Here is an 18823-nt window from a genome sequence, read left to right on the forward strand (position 1 = left end):
TTCTTCCTAAAATTCATTTGAAAAAAATTCCAAAAAATTAAACATTTTCTTTTTTTTATAATAAATTTCTTCGGAAATCATTGCAAGAAAACAACCAAAGCATTGTCGAAGGGTTAAGGCAAGCATTTAAGCGGTCATTATGTGATTCTCCCAGGAAGTATTCCAACAAATTTTATGCTGTATTTTTCAGAATGTTTAACTAACATCATTGAAATTCCTCTAAAAAAACACTCAGGACTTCAACCACAAATTCATTCAAGGTTTGAACCAGAGATTTTTTAGGTAATTTCGAACCGTTCCGCTCAAAGTTTTCCATTAATAGCTCCTAAAGACCACTTCTTCTTCTTCTTGGCATTTATGTCCTCACTGGGACAGAGCCTGCTTCTCAGCTTAGTGTTCTCATGAGCCCATCCACAGTTATTAACTGAGAGCTTTCAAGGAAATCAAGGAAATTTCCATTGCGAAAAAATCCTGGACCGACCGGGAATCGAACCCAGACACATTCAGCATGGCTTTGCTTTGTAGCCACGGACTCTAATCGCTCGGCTAAAGAAGAGTTCTATAAGAAGTATTTATTGACCAATGTCAAAAATTATGTAATTTTCGCAATGTGACACCATGATAATGCGGCTATTTAGAAAACAACGTTTTCAAAGAACCAATTATTCGTTTGAAACTTTTAAACTCCCACATAACAATGTCATCAGATATCCTTCTAGTTAACGTACAAGACAGTCACAATACACTTAATAAAGTATGATACAGGACTATTATAGAAATGTCTCAATTTCTCACCAACAAATTATATTATCTTTATATAACTTTTCATGTATGGTTTTTTATGGTATTTTCAATCATATTTATGTTTTTTATGAATTTCAACATATTTTCTTATAGGTTCAGCATGGCTCTACCCCATTTGGCATAATGCCATTTGGCATAACGCCGTTTGGCATAACGCCATTTGGCATAATGGCCATTTGGTATAACGGCCATTTGGCATAATTTGAAGAATACATTTCCAAATATTATTTTTTCGTAACGTTGGACTCGATAATGATCTGCCTAAAACAAATGTGTGTCATCTTTGACTCTAGACAATGGAATTGGATAACTTCTAAATTCCAACCGGCATCTTCCAAGTCACGCTTGTAGCTGGGAGTACTTATGCGTATCACATCATGAAGGAGTAATATGAGGAGCTAAGCATTAGTTTGTTTTTGACCGTGACATTGGTGCCACGATTATATCGTAGCTGGAAAAGCAGTTACAGTCGCCTCTCCACGTCTCGATATCGAAGGGACCATCGAGATAGAGAGAGATCGAGACAAAGAACAAACTTTTGATTAATACTAGATTGAAAAACACTCCATTGCCAAGAAAGCAATACACAAAAAGACGTCATTTTGCGCTCCTTATTTGTGTTGAATCCCAAAATTTTGGTCTAGTAACCTTCGATATTAGACATATCGACATACGGATTGAAAATTGAGAACGAAAAATCAACAGAAACACATCGATATATGGAGATATCGAGATACGTAGGATATCGAGATATGGAGAGTAAAAATGTATGCAGACTGAAGGGACTTATGAAATCATCGACATAGGGAGAGATATCGCGATGTAAAACATCGAGATGTGGAGAGTCGACTGTATATAAAACTGTCTACCATAGCCTCAAAATTAAATTATAAAATATTATTTATTTATTCATGAGGGTGCAGAAATATGAAGAACAGCCAATATTCTAAGGAAGGAAAATCTTAAAAGAGATGATTTGCCTTAAATACTCAACAAATCATTTGATGCACGGTTAGTAATTTAGTAAGGTAATTCATCTGTTGTTGAATGGCTAAAAATCTCTCCTATTATTGAACAGTCCGTGTATGTATTCCTTATGAGGAGTTCTACAATAAGCCAATATTAATGCCGTTCAGCAATTGGCGAATTACCCAAACAGAAATTTTACCTTCTTTCAAACATAAGCTGTTCTTTTTATTTTGCAGAGTAGCGAATCATAGGCATACAAAGATAGGTTCATAGGTTCATTTACACCGGATTGCCTTAGTTGAATAGTATTCGCTATGCTGCAAATACAAAAGAACAGCTTATTTTAGAAAGTAGGTGAAATTTACTGATCTAAATTCATAACCGTGCACCAATGCGTAATTTATGTTTCTGAGAAATTGTAACAATTCGGCTGCACAATTTTGCAGGTTGAAGTGCGAAGACAGGAGTTTTACTTTTGCCACTGCATCTTTCCCTATAGCAGTAGCGCAACCAGAATTTTGTTCTAGGTTTTGGAAATTTTAAAATACTTCTCGAGAAATCAACAACTACAACAATTTAGAAAGATTACTAAAATAAGTATGATTCTATTTAGAATTGTTCCTTAAATATATATTTTCGAGCTTTTCAATGAGAATGACTTCTAGAGTAATTTTTATGCGCAGCCATTTGCAATATGAATCTTGACGCAGTAGGTCGAAAGTAGATCAACATTGCAAAACTCAACTGCCGGTAGAAAATTATCACTTCTTAGAGAATTGGCAACCGAGAAAAACGTGTCTAAAGGTAAAAAATGAGTGCTTCTTTCATTGTGAAGAATTTATGTCCAAATATCTTATAATTTACGACCAATAAAATTTGTTTTTGGATTACTTTGTAATCCAATTGATTCACTATTGATGTGGGACGCTAATGCGTCCATATTTCTAATGAACAAATCCGTGTCACATGTTTTCAATTTTTTTTTTGAACGAACACTTTATTTTCATGATTCACCCAAAATATAGAATATAATTCATAATCCACACCTCCAAAATCGTGAAATTGCTGAAATTCCCAATGGGACTGAAATGCTTCTACCGAAAACCAAATAAATCAAAAGCATTCGTAGATATTTCGTTTCCGTAATCTTTAAAAATCAATTCTGAAGGTTGCAAAATTTTGCAAAATATTAAGGCAGTCAACTGTAAGAATTTTGATATTTCGGATGCTAGACCAATGAAAAGATACCAATATATCTGAAGGTGTGACAAACTGTTGACACAACGCCTTCAATGTGTTTGTTTTTTGAAAGGCTTTGACCCCCTAACCCCCCCCCCCCTTGGTTGCGCCACTGCCCTATAGATATATAACGAATACGATAAATACAAAAGTAAGAATAAAGTCGAATGGCGCACGTTGAAATTTATAGCTTAGTGGATTTAACTCCGGGCAGGCGGAAATTTTAAAATCATATCTCGAACCGAACAAATTAATATCTCAAATCTCAATCTGATACTGAAAAGAGGATTGAAAATTTGGTAAAACTCAACGCAATAGCTCGACATCTCAAAATACACACAAGATCAGAGTTAGGTTTTTTACATTAAACAAAACACATTCTTCAACAAAATGGCCGTTCTGAGCAGGGTGGCGTCAGGACAACTTCTAAGAGTAACAAGCAGTCCCAGACAGCGAAGAGCATGATGCTCTTAATTACTTCGGCTACCATTTATGGGGCATGGCCTAATGTCCAAGCATGGGAAAATTCACTCACTCACCCGAACGCTACCGATAAAATATCTGCAAAGTATCTGCTGCCACCGAATGTTCAATGACTGCCGAACGCTACTAGGGTGAGCGCAATCCCGACGAATCGTAAACGATTGAGATAAACCTAAAATAAAAAGATATACGGAGCGGAGAGAGCACCTATCCTCTCTTAAATTGGAGACACGAAAGAACGCGTTCGCCATTCGATCACTGAAAGCTTCCTGCGAAATGTACAGATTTTGCGTTCACTGAAACATTTCGCCTTGTGTATTACCAGTCAGTGAACGCTCTTCAGCTCTCAAATACGAATGCCACTCGTGCGGAATCGGAATGTAAAGAATCATTCGCTACAGCAATCGGATGCCTTCGGCACAAGGAGTCGGTAGTGAATGATTCTGTTGCCGTTTTTGTCTAACTTGTCGCTCGGCGAACAAGAAGAAAGCGCATTGGAAATTGAAACACTCAGCTTGGTCGGAGAAACGGCAATCTCGCTCTTGACCGCTTGTGGATGTGAGCGAAAGAAATGCAATATTCGAGTGAATGTTTCCCATGCTTGCTAATGTCTAGCATATCTGTGTATAAATCTGAAACTCAAGGGTTTGAAGCTGATTGTCGATCCTTTTTTTGTTGATTTTTATTCTTCGCCATCCATCAGATCATATTTTGATATTGGTTCGATGGTCAATCCATAAACTTGCAAGATATTGTTTTGATCTTTTAACCCGTATAGGCCTGAGTGAAGCAAAAATACTAAAATCCTTACCACTCAACGAATACTTAACGGATTCAAATAATTTTTTGTCAGTATACTGGCCCACATATTTTTATTTTCTAAAAGTGGTCGGAGGAACTCGGGAATACTCCTGTAGCCTGAGTTATTGTGGTGGGTCACTGGGTCAAGTCGGGTATAAAAAGGCGATTTTTTGGGATATGCCAAGTTATCTTTATTTATTTCCAATGGCAATAATTTTAATTTGCATAAATCATTAAGATCTGATATTCAACATTATAAAATATTAGTATTGCACCGTTTAGAGTGTACCAGATGCATCCACTCGGACTTAATGCCCTGAAGAACCGGCTCTAGATTTGTTAGGTACTAAACCGTTTCAAATCTCTAAAAGTATAGATCGAACATAATAGTTCACTAAAATGCATTCCCATAAGCTTGACACAGATGTTGAGATACAAATTGTGCACTTTATGATAAATTTGAGGCATCCCGGGCACTCGAATATGGTCATTTGTAGGATCAATCAAATGCAGTTGACATAATTATTCAATTTAATCAATTATCAGAAGGTTCACATTGATGCGTTTCTCCTAAAACTCCTTGATATAGTGGCCACATTATAGCCGATTCTGAAAATTATCTGTGACTTGAAATTTGCCTACCTCCAGGGGCCCAGAAGCACAGAACTCTTGTCACCCGACCTGACCCAGTGATCCACCGCAATAACTTCGGCCATAGGAACATTCCCAAGATTCTATGACCACTTTTAGAAACTAGATATGTGTACCACTATACTGACAAAAAATAATTGAAATCCGTTAAGTATTCGCTGAACGGTGAGAGTTTTAGTTATTTTTCTTCCACTCAAGCCTATACGGGTTAATATTATGGCAATAAATTGCTCAAAACTTTCCATGCAAATTTTAGATATAATTTTTGATATTTTATCTTTTACCTTCAACAAGCCATTAGCTAATTATGATCGTCAGTACCTAATTACTTTAAAGCAACAAATTATGATTTTGTTCAGCTTTTTCCACCTACTCAGGAGTCCATCCTTTGATTTGTTCAAATTGTACACAACGATTTGATTCGGTGCTTGTGTTTCACCACACTCAAGCTTGAAAGCCTTCTTATGATGCTGTATTGAAATCAGCTATATAGGTCTGCATCTACACGATTCCTCTCCAGCGGCTTAACCCAACATGTAGTAACTAACTATCATCAGCCTCAAACGCGCATTCGGTGACTTTTCTCTGTCTACAGGTCTATTTGGAATTTCCCCGTAATAAACTTTCAAAATAGGCAACAAGTCACTCTTGATGTGTTTCCTTGCACTTCCCATTGACTCTTTTGTACTAAAAATCTTGACCAATATTTGCTTAGCCTTCCATTAGTCTTATCTTAGACAAACATTTCAAGCACGAAAATGAACGGTTTTAAATTATAAAAAAATACTATAAATTATGCCAAATGACCGTTATGCCATACGGCTATTATGCCAAATGACCATTATGCCAAATGGCATTATGCCAAATGGCTTTATGCCAAATGGCTTTATTCCAAATGGGGTAGAGCCGTTCAGCATAGCTTTGGAAATATTTCAAAGTTTGGTATTCTGATATCTTGGCTTAGATGTGCGTAGAATGTGTCAATAATCTAACTCAAAACAGTCAGTGTTCAAAAGAAGGTAAAGTTCTTCATCAATATGTTAGTAGTTTTATCGAATAATCATTACACATCATAGCAAAACTCAAAAGAGCAACCTGTACAACGACAAAGTTGTTGAGATGAATTACCCAGCTTTAAATAATGAACCTCACTAAGTTAACAGTTGATAAGTGAAATAACCATCTGCTTTGATAAATTCAGGGTAATGGCCACTCAGGTTAGTGACATTTGGGGTAGTGTCATAAAATCACACGATTCATCGCTTACAAAATTTTCAACACCGCTCCTCATGTCTCACTGCAACCGCACAACATAGGATTCACTGTTACACTTCAGTATCGGTTCCGCTCTCGCTGGTATTGGTGTGAGAAAAACAGCAAAAGAGTTTTCCCGTTTTCCTTTCTTGTACAAACTTCCACTAGCACCACTTAGTAGCCAACCGTCTAGCACCAACACACTTCTAGAAACGTTGCGTACCCGTACACGTCTGGCTGCGTCCGGAGGAAAATTCAAGTTGGAGAAAATGTGATGGAAAGCAAAACTTCACTAGTAGTCTGCTCTCTTCAAGCTCAGGGTCGGTCAACTGTAGTGTGTGGTGGTGGATGCGAAAATCGACCGCAGTGGCAACGTTCAGCAGAGGCAATCAGCAGCAGAATCCAGCCAGTAGTCAGAAACAGCAGTAGTAGGTACTTAGTAGGACGGTGCGGAACCGTGGTAGAGGCTCTCTCTCACATCCCGTGGTCGATTCAGTTGTCGTCGCCGTGGTCGTCATTGCAAAGTTTATTCCTTTTTTCCCATTTGAGAAAGTTTGATTTTTGGAAAAGGGTTTTCCAGTGCAGGAAAATTAAGAAGTTGTGGCGAGCAATCTGTGCGAGGTTGGTTCAATCGGAATTTTCCTGGTGATGGTCGATAAGATTGGAAAATGGGGCTTCCACGGATGCTGAAAGTGCGTGATGATTCCATCGGATGCAGTGAAAAGTGAAACACTTGGTTGGATGAAAATCGAATTTCCTTTCTTTTTTTCTTCGCTGCGCTTGAAGCTGGAAAACTGCGGATTTTGAAGTGTGCTGTGTGGATCTGGTGTGAGTTCAAGTGAGAAAGGGGTCAGGCGAAAGATAAAGTTTTGGAAAATGATGCCTATTACGGTCATCCATTAGAAGGAAAAAAGTGTGGTCATGATAGATGGAGTAAATCTGGAATACTGTGTGTCCTTCTGACAATAATAATGAAAAAACAGGGCATCTCGAACAGCAAAACGGATACGGTGAAATAGAAGGCAATGCTGATGCAGAAGTTCTCTAGCTGTAGGAAGTTGTGACCTAGGCAACTTCCGCATTACTTACAGTCCTTCTCATAAGGATCCAGTAATGTTTGATAGATATTCTTCCATCTAAAACACAAATATTTCACTTGCCCTGGAATGGATAACACTAGGCAACAGTGTTTCACGCACTTTGGCTATTCGCAATGGATTCAATTGATTTCGACTCGTTCATTTTGGATTTTAATTCTCGGAATTTTCATGACACCTGCAAACAGTTACAAAATTGACAAAGAAAATTAGCTCAAACGGGATTTGTTTCTTCAGCAACATACTTCATTGAGGTTTGAAGAATATGTTTTCACTATGGGATGATAAGTTTGTACTTACATTACAGTACTAATGCGTTTGGAACATTTTTCAAAATATCTCCATTGTTATTATTATTATTTAGTCATTTTTAGATCACCACCGAAAAAGCTGAAAATTTCACAGAACACTATTTTTATGGTCTATCCTTACAGTAGAAGCATTAACCTAAGAATGCTAATGTCGCTACTGTTCGTGTTACCAACATCTAGTTTGCCACGCGCTGACAGCTTGAGTACCGGTCCTCAAATAAATTTGAGTACCGGTGTCAAATAAATTTTAACTACATCCACAACAACATGACATCGAACAAACAATGAAAAGATACAGTTAAAGGTCATAATAAACTAATTCAGTTTTGTGAGAACAGCGCCATTAGCGTTTTACTACTAATATTTCTATTATCCTTATCAAGGAAGATATGGGACATTGGATTTTCAAACATTGTTAAATTTTGAATCGCCCTAACGTGCAGTTTTTGAGTAAAAATCGCAGATTATTTCACAGAACGCATATTTTTATCGAAAAGCAATTTTTATGTTCCACTAACATTGATTATGACTGCTTATGAAGATTCATTATTAAAATAACTTTGTGTATCACGCAAGGACTTATGTAACAAAACAGAGTATTGCATTTTTACGGATGTTCTTGGTCATCATACGACCCATAGCCATTGACACGAGCAAACGTTATATTGTTCTTATTTATACCTTTGTACTTGATCCTATAAGGACTCCATGGAGTACAGCCCTTAAGACATGTATAATAGCAGTTATATATGGATTGTTTTGAACTGTAGCATATAGTCTTAACCTTTCGCATAAGTATACTGAGTTTTCATTTTATTTGTACGGATTTTTTTTTATCACACGAAACTTTCATAGAATATTGGCCTTGGTAGCCCCTAGCGTAACTAATGGTCGATTGATAGCTTTTGTAAAGGCACAGTCTTTTTTCTTTTCTTACAAGTCAAAGTTTACGAGCCCTTATTCTAATTAAACACAGTATTGTAATGATGGTTTATGGACAAAAGGCGGAAAGACGTTTTGCGAAAGAAAAAAAAAAGGTCGAAAGACAACACATCGAAAGGACAAAAGGTTGAAAATGATTCACTTGGTGGGAAATTTAACCGTCTTTGAAAAAGGATTTTCAACCTTTTATCCCATCTCTTTTACTCTTCGATTTTTTGTTCTTTCGACTTTTTGTCTTTCAACCTTTTGTCTTTTCGATCTCTTGTCTTTCGACCTTTTATCATAGATTCTCCAAAGAGAGAGCGATAAAATCCATTTTTCTTGCTTGTTTACCATTGAGGGTGAGTGTTTCATTTTACTCCCCCCGAACATCCGATAGCAATAGTGTCCCCCAGTTTTAATCTAATCATGTTTGTAGCAGTATACGATAAACGATAATGTGCAGCATATCATGATTGTTGCAGAAAGCGATAAGTGAGAGATTCTCTCAATGTCCTCTGGATTCAATCCCTGGTTATTACAATAGTAGATCTCGTAGATCTTATGGATTGTCTTTCTGGAAGTTCTTGGATGACTTAGAGTTTCCGTTGTATTCTATTCTATTCTATTCTATTCTAAGTGCTTGCACAGCCAATATTGAAAAGCATCCTGGAAATACCGAAATTTCATCCAGTATTTTCTTGTCAGCATTAATATTTGTAGCATATCAATGATTTGATACAAATATTAAAATGGCCAGGCCCACTGTGCAGACTTGGGGTTTGAAGGTAATTTAAAAAAATCCGGCGATCAGATTATTCACGAATGAATAACATGATAGACGGAATATTTTTTAAATATTGTGATGGAAGAAACGGGGACAACCGTACCAACCGTTCCAATCAGGGAAATCGGGTAAAATCGTTGGGAGTGGCGTAGCTAAGAAAGTTAATGCGCACTCCATTGTTGTTTGTGGTTCTTTTCCAAGGATGGGACACAGGTATTTCTTCCGTGTGTCCTGGCTATGAAGCCTAGGCTTAAGCGCCCTTACTCGCTCTCTGAAACGAAAAGAAAAGTAACTCTGACCTCCCTCCCGACCGAAATCTATAATGCATGTATCCTGAATAAATGAAACCCTTTCATGAATTGTGTTGAAAACAAAAAAAAAATGTACGTACAAATCATCAGAGTGGCATTTTGGACCCCTCTTCCCTATTCGTTTTGAAGTGCAAACAACTTAAAAAAATAGAACAATCTCACCAAGTTCATCGATGGCCGGTGTAGCTGTCATGACCATGTAAGCTTCCATCTACTTCCATCCCCAATCCCGCGAGAAAATGGTCACGATCGAGTATACGTCAGGTGCACATTTTTACACTTTTACCAAAACACATTGTTTTTGCATTGTGTGGCTTTTGAACTACTATTTTTATTTTATCTTATTTCACAAAACAATGCCTTGTTTCGACAGAAATTATTTAAAGCACAAGCTAAATTGCGGAAAACTCCCAATGCGGAACGCGGAATCACACTTATCACAAACGAATGATTAACTTTAAACGGATGGCGTAGGGCCGGCCGAACCATCAGCGAAATCACGTAACAATCTAGAACGCGGAACAACACAAACTTTCTTTAAAATGAATCTCCGCGAAAAAAAACACTTTTATTGCTTCAAATTACATTTTTGCATAGAACATCGACAAGTGGCATAGCACCATCAGCCGACCCGAAAAAAAAACGCGGAACGAAGTAAACGTGACAGAAAACTCAAAACGCAACCGCCCGCGCGCACGGCTTGCTGCGATCTCTTAGAGTTTCCGTTGTATGAACAATTATTCGAAGTAAAATTCTTCTAACATTTCTGTTCATGTACTTAACGCAAAATTCTTGGATACGTAACAAATTATGCTCACTGGTTTGAAAAACTATATTTCAAAAAGTTCTTGGATAACCGTGATTGGTCACAAACATTTTTTCAAGGGATACAAAAATTGGAAATTTTTCATACGAGAAGCGTTACGGATGGGGTAGAAAACTTCTTATTTTAGAGTTACGTAATTAATGGACGCTGCCATAACACGTACTGCATCGATGGATCATTAAAATAACCAAAACGGCCGCTATGGAAAGCATAGATAGCGCCACCGTAGCCTTGTGTGTTTGACAGAACAGCAATGCACCTACAACTTTGCTGAAGGCAGCACGCCTTTAACTATAAAATCTTGTGAGTTACAGGTGAATTTTGAATTTTTTTTAAGTACTGAAAATAAAAAAGTAAGACCAAAATACCTGATTTTTTTGGGTCCACCCTAAGTTAAAACTTTAAAAATCAATTGACTTAGCTAAAATGAATAGTTAGATCAAAAGTGTCTTCTACAAAGTTGTTCAAAATAACATTTTCTAAAAGTTTGCAGAAGAGCGCAGCCACAAAGTTCATGAAACGAAAAAGTTTGAGTCAAAATTTTAACTTAAATAAGAGCCACCCTATTCAACTTTTTTCTTAAAAGATGCAAAACTCAATTGCGAATAACTTCTCTGAAGACATCGAACGTCTAAAATCGACGAGAACAGAGAAAACACTTTTTTCCGGCTAAATTGTCGATTCGGTCCATTGTGCAATGCTGTCACAATGTTAAATCCCATATAGAGTGGCGCCTTTGTTTTGATGCGGCGAGCACTGACAAAAACTACCTTCAATGATCCATAATCGTCCACTATGTTACTTACACGGCAACGCGGAACTACTCAAATCTGAGTTGTTTCAACGAAAAACCGTAGTTGAGCCCAATAACCCAAATTTGGTAAATTTCCAAGGCCTCAATTAGGTAGGGTAAACAGGTATAATACGCCCCCCCTAAGGAAAAACTACTCTATCGCAGTAGCAAATGCATTACTACCATAGCTTTTGGTGTCAAAGTGTTATTTACTTAGTTGGTCATGCTCTGTATGCAACTTTCTCTTGCCAGGTAGCTTCTAAAAAAGTATTAGACGTTTTCTATAAACGGTCCAAATTTTGACGTTTCAAAATAAACTTGGCAATATGCCCCTCCCGGAGAAAAAGTTCCGCAGCGTTGTAGAAATGTTTCCAAGGAGAATTCCACCACTTTCTAAGCTTAAAAGGGTCCATTAGCAATCGTCTTCCGGTAAAAGTTTTTGTAAGAAGTGCAATATTGAAGAATGGGCTTCATTTACAACGAGGCTTTCCTATCGGACCCAAAATTTCACGCCAAAAAGCTGATTTTCGATATTTTTGGTATTTCTATTGAATGTTCATACTTCCCAAAGATATTATATGCGCAACATCATTTTTTCGCGGATATTTAAGATATGTAATCATATTTACGTGTTAAAGAAGCCTCAATCCCTTGAAAATGAAGTGGGGCGTATTGCCCAGTTGGGGCGCATTATACCAATTTACCCTACTTTGCCTTTGAAGACATAAAAAAATTACTTTAATTTGGTTTGATTCAACGCAAAATTGAGTTCATTCAACCCAAGCTTGAGAATAATCGCATTTACCCAAATTTGGCTTATTGGGCCGAACTACCCCCATTGGGTAGGTGCAGCTCTCAATGTGTTTGACCACATTGTTGGGGAGACTGAGAGATTTTGGGTTGACAGAATTATGAATATACTTAATTTTGGATAAAGTCAACTCTAAAATTAGGTAAACTGTTTTTTCCGTGTATTACGTATATTGATTCTTAGATCTATATTCCAAAATAAATGGATGACTCAGAACATCCCTTTAAAGATATGCAACAACAAAATCAAAATATCATATTGCTCTGAAATGTTTTGCATGTGCAAAGATTTCAAAGGTTCAATTTGAAATATAAATCACAAAATTTTGTATTTTCGTAAAAAATAAACTTTTTTTTCCTAAATGAATTATTGAATGTACAATGCCCGTTCGAATTTAGCAACCTTAAAAAAATAATGTTGCCTAAATCAAAAGGTTAAAAAATCAAACAGTTGATTTTAAAAAAGCCTAAATTACCGTTGTAATTATCACACATTAAATTTACCTATTTTGAACATGGTAAGTCTCAAGAAGGCCCACCCAGAAACATTGAGATGAACAGGATTGGTGACTGAATCATCATTCTTTTTTTGTATGTGCATTCCATGTAGCCAAATTCGAACCTTGACAAAATCGCACGGTAAAGTTGCCAAAAACGATCCGTGACAAAATCAAACGGACACTGTATATCGCTTTGCTTGTTTTCGCTCTCTTATTCTTTCTGTCACCAATAGATTTTGGGATATACAAAGGTTCTTATTCACAAAATCCATAAATTTTATGAAAATTAACTTTTTTTTTCTTTGTAGATTGAAATTCTGCAGTGCAAAATCTATATTCTAATTCAAGTCATTTCGCTAGAGTTAAAAGCGTGCGTATTAATGTGCTGCTTACTTTTTCAAAAGTTCTCAAAACCAAAACTTTGTGTGCACTTGTGAATTTAAATCACATGAAAAGGAAAACCTTAAAATTTTAAGATTTAGAGGTAGCGCAAGTTACCTCTAAATCCTTCCTTAGCCGAGTTGTTAGAGTCCGCAACTACAGAGCAAAGCCATGCTGAAGGTGTCTGGGTTCAATTCCCGGTCGATCCAGGATCTTTTCGTAATGGAAATTTCCTTGACTTCCCTGGACACAGAATATAATTGTACCTGCCCCACGATATACGAATACAAAATGGCAACTTTGGCAAAGAAAGCTCTCAGTTAATAAATGTGAAAGTGCTCATAAGTACACTAAGCTAAATCTACTCTGTTATTTGGCAATCAATTTTGAATCTTCCAGTATCATTCTCCTTAAAATCATACTCATAGAAAGTTAAGTTTGTGAAACACCAAATTTGTCAAATAAAATACTAGTGTTAGTTAAAAGTAGCTTTCTCCAATTTTTCCTTATTTTACAAATTACAATTGAAGGGGTTAGAGGCAATTGGGTATAAGTGACAAAAATCTGCCATTGAGAAAAACGAGTTTAAAGTTTTTGCAGCATTTTTTTATTCCATACAAATTGTATTGGAGTTGAAAAAATAGAGCAAACCTTTTAAAAATTATGTATTTTTTTTCTGTTGGACCAAAAAATAACCTAAAAATACTGTTAGAAAGCTTGAAATTAGTGGGATTCTTTGGTATTATTGAAAAACGGATGAAAATGTCAATTACACCCCTTTTAGTTTGGGTCCCTCATATTTTTAAGAGTACCCAACCGATTAAAATTTTTGTTCATTCATTCAAAAATAATTTAGTTCTCTTTTAAAAGTTTCAAAAACACATATAGTCAAACAATTGTTTTGGCTTCATTATTCCACAAAAACTTCCAAAAAACATGGATTTTCAGTACAAATATACCAAATATTTCTATATTTTTTTTGTCGGTTCAACGTAAAATCTCAAGCTGAAAATATTTCATCTCATTTCAAATACTTTTAAAGAGGTCATAGAAACAATTATTTAATAATCCTAAAACAAACAAATTTATGAACGTTGTTGAAAAATATATGAATTATTAAACTTGTAATTATCACAAGACGCTTTATAAACATTTGTTTATCAATAAAAATGTCACGTTTTTTGAGTAATTTTTGTTAAATAACCAAATAAAAACATTTTTCTAATAATATAAGGTTACACAGTTTTAAAACAAAAGATTTTTTGCAAGTTAAATGAATGAAAATTTGAAAAAACCTGTTTAAAATGTTCAGATTAAATTTTGATTCTACGCAAAAACGATATTCTACAAAATTTAATTTCAAGGAAAATAATGCTAAAAAATAAAATTGATTGAAAAATAACAAGACTATAAAAATTAAATTAAAGGTTATATTGTAAAACTAGAAAATTCAACATCAAGACACCTTTAAATCTCTATATTTTAGCTCAAACTTTGAAGTTTCTCATCTTATGAGAAATAAATTCACAAAAGCACACGAATTTTTGATTCTTAAAACTTTCGAAAAATAAGCCGCTCCCTAGTGCATATACAGTGACAGTTCGATTTCAGCAACACATTCAAAAATGTCATGTAGCCAATATTGAACGGTCTTTTCATGATACATTTTTCTAACACAACTTATTGTAATTAAAATTACAAAGTCGTCCTACAAACTTAGTTTTGATTGAATTGTAGAAATTGTTGTTGATTTTTGATGATTGAATTATGGATTCTTGAGCCTTAAAAGAATAAAAAAATACAAAATTTCCAATATTTTTATGGGTAAAGAATCATACTAGCTCAAAGTAATCCGAGGGCGGAAAATAGTCAAAAAAAACTTGCTTTAGCTATTTTTAATGCATCCGAATCCTCTGAACAGAGTCCACAAAGTGGATATGATTAACTGACACTGAAGAAGCTGTAAGTGGTAGTCGAAATACGCGTATCTGTTAAAGATAAGCAATTAGGGCGGAGTTAATAGGTACAAGGTACTCCAATCTACTTTTTGTTCCTCTAACTTTAACTATTTATCCCCAGCATTTTTTTATGCTAATTAAATAGTCTTTTTCTATGAATCCATGAAGATTTAGTGGAATTAGAGCATTTTGGGGAATATGATCAACGTATTTGTATATTTTACTCTTTTGTAAACTATTTGAAAACAAAAAAAAAACAAATTACTTTAGTCTTAATTTGAAAATTTTGTCAAGTTCCGGTAAATCTTCATCTCATCTTGAGCAAACTTGCGCAACATAGGATTTCTGTTGTTTGACTAACCGGATTGGATACGAAAATACTGAGCACGCATATATTAATATGTGTAATGAATACTTCCTTTTAGGTGCCAATTAAAAGCCATATTTGTTTAAAAATCATTGAGTAAGATACTAGTATAACGATACTAGTGGATTTTCCATTCATTAGCTGGGCTCAAGTGCCGTATAGCTTGATGAAGCCAGTACCGCATGTTGATAATAAACGACTCTGATATTAAAAATATCACCTAAAAATAGGTTAACCATGCGATAATGATATACCGGGTACCCCCGTTGGTTTGACCACATTTAATCTGAACACTTTTTAATCTGTACCCCGCTAATTTGCACATCGTTCAGATTAAAAATGGTTCAAACGTCATTTAGCTCATGGAACGTAGTGAAGTGAAATGGAACGCTGTGGAACGGAGCGCAGAATCAAAACAAAACAGTGAAAAAGGTAACCAGAAACACGGTTCTAGGGTGACTAGATGTTCAAATTAAAAATGAACCCCGATGGTTTGCATGAGGTATCGTTCAAATTAACGGGGGTACACTGTATATGTAGTTTACTCATACTTCATTAAATATGAGAAATAAATTTTTAGACTTTTCTCCTACTGTATGGATTTGTTCAGCGTTCGACTTTTAATGAACAAAAAAAACATTCTGCTCGAAGTTTAAAAAATAAGCGTGCACAATTTTCGTGAATGATTTTATTTTTCCTAATATTCTGGACCCCGAGGGAATCACAAGCAATATAAAAATAAAAGGTATCCAAAAACATTGCTAAACTAGAAATGTGTTTTTGCTATTACTCACAAAAACTGGGCTTTCTTCATAAATCTATTTGGGAAATCTTCCAACATCATTTCTTCAGAGTTCCCCCCATACAACAGTTTGTTTGTATCACCTGAACGTTGAACCTCCTAGTTTTTTGACAAAGTGAAATTATAGGACACTCTAATGGGGACGACCCAAAATATTAAGTTTCCATTAAATTATGGATTTTGTTAGGAAAAACAGATTTTAATGTTTTCCTCAAAAACTGCACGTGTTACAAAAAAATCAGAAAACAGATTTAAAACCAGCAGATCAAAACTGGTGCATCCATTGTAAATTGCCAAAGTGCGTGAAAATAGTTTCAGTTTCGTCGACTAGTGTAATCTATTTATTTGTTAGACCTTTCCTTCCCTATTCGACGCCAGGGAACAATAAACTGGAGCAGTTGGGGACCTCTGGTCGTTATTAGATTACGCCATGGCAATTAAAAACGGTAATTTTATTTCCCCCATCGACTGGCATATTGGAGGTTGTTGTTTCATATCCCTCAGCAGAAAGGCAGAATATTGTGTGAGCCCACGATTTTTCTCTCTTCGGTCGGTGTGTGCCCCCTCCAGTCAGATGAGCTGATCAAGAAAAACCCATCGGATGCAATGCAAGCGGACAATCCTCGGCTCTAGTGCGGTAGTGAGTGAAAAGCTTTTAACCAATCTGCAACCATTTTTCGGGTTATCCTTGTGTCTTACCAAGATAAAAAACAACAACAAAAATCAGTGTGTGCAAGGCGAAAAGCGTAAAAGCTGCGAGAGAGTGAGCGCGAGGCAAGATGCGGAAAATCAATGCGTGGAGTAAATCCTAGCAGAGTGAGTGAAACAGGAAGCAGTTCGAACGAATCTCATCCCGAGCGTGGCAAGCTACAGTCATTTCCGGTCCGGTCAGAGAAGTTGGAAAGTGTGCGATGCTGAGCGCTCAACTGTAAAACCAACCCCACTAGTGTAGTGACCGCGCCGAAGTAGTATGCCCTCAGCAAGGTGGCAGTGAATCAAAAGGGGTGGAATAATTTACCACCAAAAAAGAAGAGCAATCCCCAAACGCAGGGAAAGTGTGAATATCGTGTTCTGAGGCGTAGGCGGAGGTGATAAACCCCACCGCAAAATATCCGATCCACAAGAAGAAGATTGGCGGCCTGAGAGGCCCATGGTTCAGCGTGCCTCGTCGGATGCCCCTTCCGTATCCGGGGGGCATCGTGAATCGCGTATGAGCCTCGGTATTGGATACCCGTCGTTCCAGAGTGCCGGATACAACAAGCTATTTACGCAGGTAAATATCCGAAGGGTGGCGACCTTGCGTTGTTGGCATGGGCGTAGTCGGAGGGTGGGCATAGGGGAGGCTTTGCCTCTCCTTGATTGACGAAGAGGAAGAAACAATGAATCAACAGCGAATATAGAAAGGAATTTAGCCAAAAATATTACTATGAAATTCTAAGAGATTCTGCCATTGATCTTACCAAAACTACTAGTTATTTAATATTAAATCTATTCTGTTTTTTTAGAGATTAAGTCACTTTTTACCGAGCAAACCAGACATCGTATATCAATATAAAATCATTCTAGATTATCTAGATTAATTAACTCATTACGCGTGGTAAAGATGGGTAAATTATGGGTGAAATTATGAAAAAAAAATCACGTGCTCGGCTGGGATTTGAACCCAGGACTCTTGTATGCTAGACGAGCGCTTCATCAACTGTACTACCGAGCCACTTGGTGGCTTGTAACCAACTCAGTTAATCGGTCATCAAGTGGCTCGGTAGCTTAGTTGATAAAGCGCTCGTCTAGCATACAAGAGTCCTGGGTTCAAATCTCAGCCGAGCACGTGGATTTTATTCATAATTTCACCCATAACTTGTCCATCGTTACCACGCGTAATGAGTTAATTAATTCAAAAACACATGTTCACTCACTTTTTTAAGGTGAAGATGAATCGAAGCCAAACTTAAAATTTTCAAGAGCACAAATCTGGAGAACCGAACACCCATATGAGCTGAAAACTTAATCGATTGGTCACCACCAGTTAGTGATTAATCGATAACACAGCGTAACAAAAATGACACTTTCGCGTGTCTCAAGGATCAAATTATGTAGATTTTGGGTCGCTGAATCTGATGCCGTTCTCAGAAATGTTCCTGCACGTCACAATTTTTAGCTACAGGTTGCCAAAGTTGTATAAAACACTGGTTTTATTGATGTTTACATGAAATTTAAAATATGATTTATCAAACTTTTTTGTGATATAATCTACCAAACATGCTAAATAGGACTTGAACTATCAATTTAGATACAAATCAGTTGAAATTTTACGCTACAATTTAGGTTAAATCGATTTATTTCAACATGTTTGCAGTCTTCATATAAAGTTCTTTGTTTCTCTTATATGGCATAATACAATACTTTTCTGAACCACCAAAAAATAACATTTTACCATCGAAAATATTATGAACTTCGTTGATAATTATTTTTCTATACAAAAAGTTTAAATTCTGTGACAAATTGAGCAAACAAATTGCCGTACAAGTTGGAAAACTTGCATGCAAGTTGGCTGAAACAGTCAAATTTAGCATTTTCAACAATATCTCAAAAACTATACGTCAAACATGCGTCAAACATGATCAAAAGTGTTAAGGTACATTTATGGACCCAACTTTTGAATTAAAATTTAAATTTGATATAGCCATTATTGGAGCAAGAAAAATTGCTAAAGTAGTTGCAGTTACATGCTCTTCCATGTTATTAAATGAAAACAAAA

At 36.2% G+C, this 18823-nt stretch overlaps 1 protein-coding gene across 19 annotated transcripts in view; it reads left to right on the forward strand.

Moving 5' to 3' along the window:
• LOC5578840 (voltage-dependent L-type calcium channel subunit beta-1) overlaps positions 1-18823 on the forward strand; it is a 483469-nt gene that overhangs the window by 375887 nt on the left and 88759 nt on the right. For 2 of the 19 annotated variants that reach the window (XM_021847621.1, XM_021847628.1), the window contains exons 1-2: positions 6557-7029; positions 16418-17338. The exons of 11 other annotated variants lie outside the window; for them this stretch is intronic. In XM_021847621.1, coding sequence (XP_021703313.1) covers positions 17216-17338 — 123 coding nt within the window. In that variant the 5' untranslated portion in view covers positions 6557-7029; positions 16418-17215. Of the gene's footprint in view, positions 1-6548; positions 7030-16417; positions 17339-18823 lie in introns of those variants that run through there. 6 more of the 19 variants (XM_021847612.1, XM_021847613.1, XM_021847614.1 and 3 more) reach the window with 6 other exon arrangements.

This window comes from Aedes aegypti, chromosome 2, assembly GCF_002204515.2.
Source record: "Aedes aegypti strain LVP_AGWG chromosome 2, AaegL5.0 Primary Assembly, whole genome shotgun sequence".
Lineage (NCBI taxonomy): Eukaryota > Metazoa > Arthropoda > Insecta > Diptera > Culicidae > Aedes > Aedes aegypti.